This window comes from Hippocampus comes, unplaced genomic scaffold (genome assembly GCF_001891065.2).
Source record: "Hippocampus comes isolate QL1 unplaced genomic scaffold, H_comes_QL1_v1.1 scaffold233, whole genome shotgun sequence".
NCBI classification, from domain to species: Eukaryota; Metazoa; Chordata; class Actinopteri; order Syngnathiformes; family Syngnathidae; genus Hippocampus; species Hippocampus comes.
The window spans coordinates 60,946-68,441 of NW_017805157.1; the positions used below are offsets into that span (position 1 = coordinate 60,946).

The 7,496-nt window shown below is 41.1% G+C and overlaps 1 protein-coding gene across 9 annotated transcripts in view; it reads left to right on the forward strand.

Moving 5' to 3' along the window:
- nek1 (NIMA-related kinase 1) overlaps positions 1 to 7,496 on the forward strand; it is a 73,213-nt gene that overhangs the window by 34,765 nt on the left and 30,952 nt on the right. For all 9 annotated transcript variants that reach the window (XM_019868689.1, XM_019868695.1, XM_019868696.1 and 6 more), the window contains one exon: positions 1,540 to 1,617. In XM_019868689.1, coding sequence (XP_019724248.1) covers positions 1,540 to 1,617 — 78 coding nt within the window. The remainder of the gene's footprint in view (positions 1 to 1,539; positions 1,618 to 7,496) is intronic.

Genomic DNA, 7,496 nt, shown 5'->3' on the forward strand with positions numbered 1-7,496 from the left:
CCCCGGAATTTTCAGGAAAGTCCACTTTCATCTCTAAAACTGTTAAATGTGCAGAATTTTTCAAAATTGTTTAGAAAAGAGATAGGGGGAAAAAAGTGATTGTTTCCGGTAAAATATAGTGTCCTATTATTATTCTTCTTTTTTTAATCGTCACAGGCCTATCTACCATCTCTGATAGGCTATTTTTGTCATGGCGGAACTGGTCTTAAAATAATCATTGAAAAAAAATATTTAGAAGCAAACTACCCCTTTAAGTAGTTTTTAAAGAAAAGATCATTTAACATCCAGCCATCCATCCATTATCTGAACCACTTAGTCAAAACATTTTCTGTGGTGGAATGAAAAATTTTAAAAATGATAAAGTACTTGGGCTTCATGAGCTCTGATCTGGACATACATCATTTTTGTTTTACATGCCTTAAATATGGAGGAGGTGTTGTCAGTGCCATTCCTGTGTTTAATATTGTGTTGAAGTCAAGATGGCGCCCGAGTAGGCAGCCGTAAGCAAGTGCTCTCATGAGCCTTGCTTTTTTTGTTGTTTTTGTGTTTGTTTTGTCACTTTGTGTTTGTTGTTACGTCGTGTGGACCTGATGTGGACTTTTTTCAGCATTTTTTGGCCACAACATTCATCAAGGAGGAGACTCTGTGCTTGGTGGTTGCGCCTTCTCGACTGCATGGGTATACCAGCACTGTTTTTGACTGGTAGGAATGTCGGCGCCAGTTGCTGGACAGTCCCGGGGCGCTTGTGTCTTGTGCCTGTAATGGGCAGCATTTTTCACAGCCCCGCTTTGTTCAGCGGAGAGATCGGTGCTGTTGAACGGTCTGCGGCTGGATGGATGCATGGCTTGAGGAGCCGACGATGAGAAGAAAGGAGCGTTAGCGCGGAGCGCCAATGCGGATTTGGAACTGGGAGTCGCGGATTATGTGGGACAGGAGAAGTGAACTATAAAACTCTTTTCGTCAATGGACGCTACAGCTTCGTGTTTGCTTTCAAAACTTAGCTTATAGCAGACGTGTGCACATTTTCAGCATGACGTCTCTGATCCACTGGTGAAAGGACACTTTGATCCTCTCCTCTTTCATCTATAACTGCTTCGGACAACAAAGTGTATGCAGAAAAGTGGTGAAGATTGCACGACTGTCTTGTGTCCTATGTGTTGTGTTATTTTTGTTCTTTTGACTTCAAAATGGTGCCGCGTGAGTGGCTGCCTTTCCAGCAGCTCCTAGATTTTGTTGTTCTACTTCTTCCTTTCATAACTTTGCTGCCGTGAAATGGGAATTTCTTGAAACCCAAACTGCTCCAAATGCTTGCCTTTCAACCTGATTGGTACCCGTTTCGTTCCTTCAGGTTTCTGCGTGCACTTGTGGCTTTCGCAGCAGTTGTTTTCAAACATTTAATCGTAAAATGTGTGTCGTTATTGAATCGACCTGTCAAACCTCAATGACTCTTACAATCAATGTATCAGCACACTACCATTCTTGTTTTTTTTTCCTGACAAATTTACAATTCAGTCATTTTGAACTTGTAATCTGTTTCAGATAAATCGTATTAACCATGCCAGGGAACAAGGCTGGAAAAATGACTTGATGTCAAGTATTGGAAGCCCAGAGAGGAAGGTACTTTTACGTCATATTTGCTTTTCATAATGTATGGGTCTCACTGTGGCATTTTTGTCGCTGATTTTCATATCTGGGGTTTGCCCTTTGAAGACTACATTTTATGTAAGTGTAGGTATCATTTACATGAACACCAAAAAGCTGCTGAGGGTTGACAAACAGGCAATTGTAAATCTGACAGAAAAATGAAGAGCCATCAGATCAACATTGTGTACCACAACCCAGAGGTCCCCAACCTTTTTTGCCCCACTGACCGGTTTAATGTCAGACAATATTTTCAGGCCTTTAAGGTGTGGCGGATAAGTACAACAAACTAATATGATATGACCTGCATAAAAACTGATATTTTCTCAACATACTAATAAACACGAATCATGACACGAGGAACATCCTATTTGGTCACAACACTCTCTGGTCCCTAAGGTAACGTTTAAACGTGCCTTCAAAATAAGATACACCGCAAATACAAAGTGCATGAAAAATGTGACTTACCATCGCTGCATATTATGCAGAGTGGGCTTGGTGCGTGGGAATCTCCCGTTGGGATAAATCCATATTTTAAGTAGGACTCCTGATACTCTCTATTAAATGTATCCTTCTTTGTCTTGAAAGTCGTAGGCTCCTCTTCTGTCTCCTCGCTTGGCCTTTCCGCCTTCCCAAAGAAACTTTCTAAAGACGTTTGTTTTTTTTGTTTTTTTTTACTCCTTTGACTAGCTCCCGGGTTTCATTTTCGCAGTAACCTAATCACGTGACCGAGAAGTGTGCCTTGACCTGCTTCGAGTGACATGGTGTAGATGGATGTAACATAGAATCCGGTAAATTTTCAAAATAAAACAGATTCCGAAACATAAAATGGAAGTACAGTGAAACTCCTCAACAACGAACTCATGTTTGCAGCAAGAAATTTTTCACAACAGGGGGTTTTTCGCTGTCGCAAATTTGATCTCAGATGTAAACACACACACACACACACACACACACACACACACACACACACACACACACACACACACACACAAACGTAAGTGTACTCTTTATTTTTATTCCAATAGTGCATAAGTATGAGCATACACTTATTTGACACTTCATGTAGTCAGTGTAGAAAGAAAAAAAGGGAAAGAAATTGCGAAATTTATGATCATAAATCACTTTCACTTACATCAATTTCTTGGATAATGTCTTTTATTTTGCTTCCCCCGTCTTTCATTTTGATCACTTTCACTCTCTCTTCCAGTGTCAGAGCTCTTGTCTTAGCTGCTTGACATCCAAAGATCCATTTTGTAGCCATTTTAGCAATGCAACGTCTTGCTGCGTCTGAAACTAACAATAACAAATACTTCCTGGACTACTGTGCATGTGTAAACCAGTGTGGTGGTTGCTCTTGCCATTTCCGAACAAAGCAGTAGAGGTCGCTGTTGGACTAGACTTCGTTGTAGTGAATCTCGTCGCGAGGCAAGAGCAGAGAAAAAGATTTCGTGTAACGCAGCAGGGGTTTTTTCGTTGTAGGGGGGGCAGGAAAGTGGGAATGGTGTTAATGCATGATTTTTTTCACACGAGGGGTATTTTTGCACATGTAGGTTTCGTTGTAGAGAACCCAGCCGCTGGGGAGCAGTGCCCTCCCCTGGGGGTGCACTGTTCCCCAGTGCCGGTCCCAAGCCCATAGAAATGGGGAGGGTTGCGTCAGGAATGGCATCCGGCGTAAAACTTTTGCCAAGACGACCATGCCAGTTGGTAGGACGGTTTACAGGGGCGGATGGAAATTACTGACTCGCTGTGGCGACCCCTGAATAGGGACGTGCCGAAAGGAGAAGAAGAAGAAGAAGGTTTCGTTGTAGAGGAGTTTCACTGTAATGTACCGTATTGGCCCGAATAATAAGACGGCCCTGATTTTTAGACAACAACCTCTTTTTTAAGACTCAAGTTTGAAAAAAATACTTTTTGAACACCAAATTAATTTTTATACAGAAAAGAATTACAGTACATCTGAAACCAATGATTATAACAATATATTTGAGAGAAAAGGCATGTTGTTTTGCCTCATTCAAATCTATAGTGCAATCACATTCGTAAATGAATGGCTTCTGGTTTTTGAAATGTACATTACATCATAACTTCTCCTCAGCTGCCGGTTAACCTGGCCGATCTTTGACCCACTTTTCTCCAGATTGTCGCTACGTTACTCCATTTTATGTTATCTCTTCGATTATTTTCTTCTTTTCTTTCTGACTGCTATTTTTTATTTTTCTTCTTCGAGCTCCCGCTATTTTTATTTTTATTCTTCGTGACAGAGGTTCACTTTGGCCTGGGGAGTCAAGTTCAGCATTCGTTTCAATGATATCTGGCACCATCTAGTGTCGTGAATGGGTATAATGTCTAGACCCCGAATACAAGACGACCCCCAGTTTTTCCGTCTTATTTCTATGCAAAAAACATCGTCTTATATTCGGGCCAATACGGTATATAGTTGTTTTTTTGGGGTTTTTTTTTTTTTTTTGCTCATGAACTTTACCAGGGGAAGGAAAAGGGGGAAGTTGACTCCAGCTCCTCCATTGAAAGAGTCCTGTTGCATAACAACAGAGAAAATCTGATTTAAATTTTTCTTCTGTCTGTTTTTTTTTTTTTTTTTTTTTTTGTAATTCACTGGTTGATTTTGCAATACCAATTCTGTTTAAAAAAAAAATGAAAAGGTGGCATGTAACATTGTCATTCAAAAGATTAATAGGCTACAAATTTGTTTTGATAATTATAATTAAAGCCCCCCCCTCACTGTCCATCTTTAAATCTTATTTTTATGCTTTTGTTTTGACTGCATGAGACTTGGTATTAGTTTTCCTGTTTTTTTGCATTTTACTGTCTTTGTTCTGAATTTGTTTCATTGTTTGTTATTGTATTATTTTTGCGCCATGTACTGCACTTTGTATACCGTATTCAGGGATGAGATTTTTCTGCTTTTTGGCGGAATTCCGCTTTTTCCAGTCACAATGGACCTTTTTTATATTGTTCCAAATCCATTGAGAAAATTTTAGGGGGGGATAGGGTCTGGTGTTATTTTTTCTGGGCTGCCCGACTTACTTGTCTTTGGCAGACTGGGACTCGTAATGTTTACAAATAACGTTTGCAAGCATCCATTTTGAATCCCGCTTTTTCTCGCGAAGCATTAGTTTGTCGTTACTTCGTCTATGGGCTAAAACCAATATCTTACTTGTTGTGATTGGTCGCTATATCGGCAAATGCAGAATCACAACCAATCCGTGTTCGCCTTCCGAAACCCCTTTCCCGCAAATTTTGAATGGTTTTGCACGAGGGATGTAGTGTATTGAAATTACTCGTGTATGTGGTCTGTATTAAACAAAATGCCGAATGTTATTGAGACTCATGACGAAGCTAAAGTGCGTCAGATAGATGCGGATCTGAAAAACAAGTTTCGATGGGACTGGTTGGATAGAAAGCTGACTGTGTCCCCAGTAGGAACCAGTATAGAGGAACAATTGTCTGTGCTTGTGTCGGATTTCATGAAAAAGATCGATGTCACTGGTAAAGCTCTGTGTACAGTGTGTGACGATGTCATTCTATACGGATCGAGAGGATGGAAAGCTTTACAGAGTCACGCAACCTCGGTGAAACACCGAAAACAGACATTTCTACTGAAAAGTAACTACTCGATCTCAAGCGCGGATGAATTGGGACACGGAGCAGAATAAAGCAAGGCTGGAGCATGTGAAAAAACAAGAGGAGTTGGAGAAAAAGAGAGTGAAAAAGACGGAGAGGACCAACAAGCTTTTAGCTCTTGCTAAAAAGCTTAAAATTAAGAGAAAATAAACATTTTACGTCATGAAACTGTACATAGTTGTATACTGTAAATAGACACCCGCTTTATAGGATAAAATGCATTCATAACCAATATAAAGTAATAATGATAATAAAAATAATACATTTTATTTGTGGGCGCCTTTCTAAACACTCAAGGCAAACAGTTTGGGACTTCACTATCACTGTATGAGGTAAGAATCAACAGCTTTTTATCAAATTTACACAACATTTTATGAATACAAGTAATGAACAAATCTTAAATATGGCAGGGAGTGTGTTTCCTTTTTTAGTTTTGATTTTGAGCATCAAATTTGAAGTTACATCTTGGTGCTCACCAGGAATGCATAAGCAAAATTGCACAAAGGCCTATGTCAAATTTTCACTTGAAAGAATAGTGAACAATCTATTGGTATTTTTTTTTTTTTCTGTGAAAGTTTCAAGTAGTGTGTACATTGAATACACAGTCTTTAGCATGTTTAGTATCAAGTGCCAATTTTGTAAGCAAATAGGGAATGGTCTTTCAACAAAAATTGTAACATTTTGTTGATAAAATTAATGGTTTGAAGGCTTTAAAATCTCTAAAACCCATTCGCTTCCGGGGGCCTGTGGCCCCCTAGTCCCCCATCCGGGGCGATGCCCCTGCACCCCACTGGGGGCCTATGGCCCCCAGAGCCCCGGCTGATTTTCAGATTTTTTTTCATCACCAGCCACTCTCATCCCTGCGTATTTTTCGCACTAAAAGGCGAACTGGATTATGAGGCACACCTTCAATGAATGGCCTATTTTGTAATTTTTTTCATTTACTGGATGCACCGCACTTAAGGACGCACATCATCCACTAGATGATGACTGCAATGCATCCACTAGATAGAGCTACGCTCAAGGAAATGCCAACAGAACTGTAGCAAGCCACTCGAAGCGCGCCTCAGCAGTCCATAGTCCGCTCCTCTCTGCTGTGCGTGCATGAGTGTGAACGCATGTGGTTCAACCAATCAGCGCCGACACAACCCATGTCACAGATCAAAGAAGCTTTGAACAAACGACAATAGCTAAAATAGATTAGCTGTTGAGTGGCGTTGCTACAGAATGATCAAATGTCAGTAAAACGTATTTATTAAAGCAGCGACACAGTTCATTTAACCAAGAGCAAGTTGTAACATTGACTCGTTAACATTGAACTCTCTTGTCGCTGTTCTATTTCCGTGTTCAACTGCGTAAGCTGATCGCCTTAAGTTTGAACTCTGGTTGTAAGCATGTCTCTAGCAAGGAGCTATTTTGGGGTCGACATATTACCGTAATAACCATACACAAGGCACATCGGATTTTAAGGCGCGCTATGAGCTTTTAAGAAGATGGAATGCTTTTAGGTGCGCCTTTTAGTGCGGAAAAGACGGTACAGTCATGGTTGTTTTAAAGTGCTCTATAACCACAGTTTAATTGAATTGGCTTTTGGCAGTCTCTCGTCTTCAGCTAACCTAACATGCTTGTTTTTGGAATGTGTGAGGCTGCCGAAGTATCAATAATAATAATAATAATGATGATGATTTATTTATTTTATTTAGCGAATGCAAAGTCCTTCAGCCATGCAGTTGCCTCTGGGTCAGCTGAGTGGAGGGTGGCTAGCCCTCCTCTCAGTTTTTGGAGAGGGCAAGCTTCGATGATGTGTTCCATTGTCTGCTCCTCTCCACAAGCGCACAGTGGGCTGGGGCAATTGCCCCATTTGTGGCGGCTGGCCAAGCAGGGGCCATGTCCAGTCCTGAACCTGTTGAGGGTTGACCATTGTCTCCGTGGAAGCTCGGTGCCAGAGACAGGATGGGTGGGGTCTGACACCAGATGTTTATTGCGGATCTCCTTGGAGTCCCATTCCTTTTTCCAAGCTGACTGGATGGTAAAGTCAGCTGGTGGGGGGTTCTTCCAGATGGGGCGTCTGGATGGGAGTCGGGCCGTGGGTGGGTTAAGGATGTCTTGATAAATAGGTAGGTGGGGTGAGACTTTGACATTTTGGAGCATCTTTTCGGTTGATGCTATTCGCCGAATGTGTGGGGGAGCAATGTTGGATAAGACAGGTA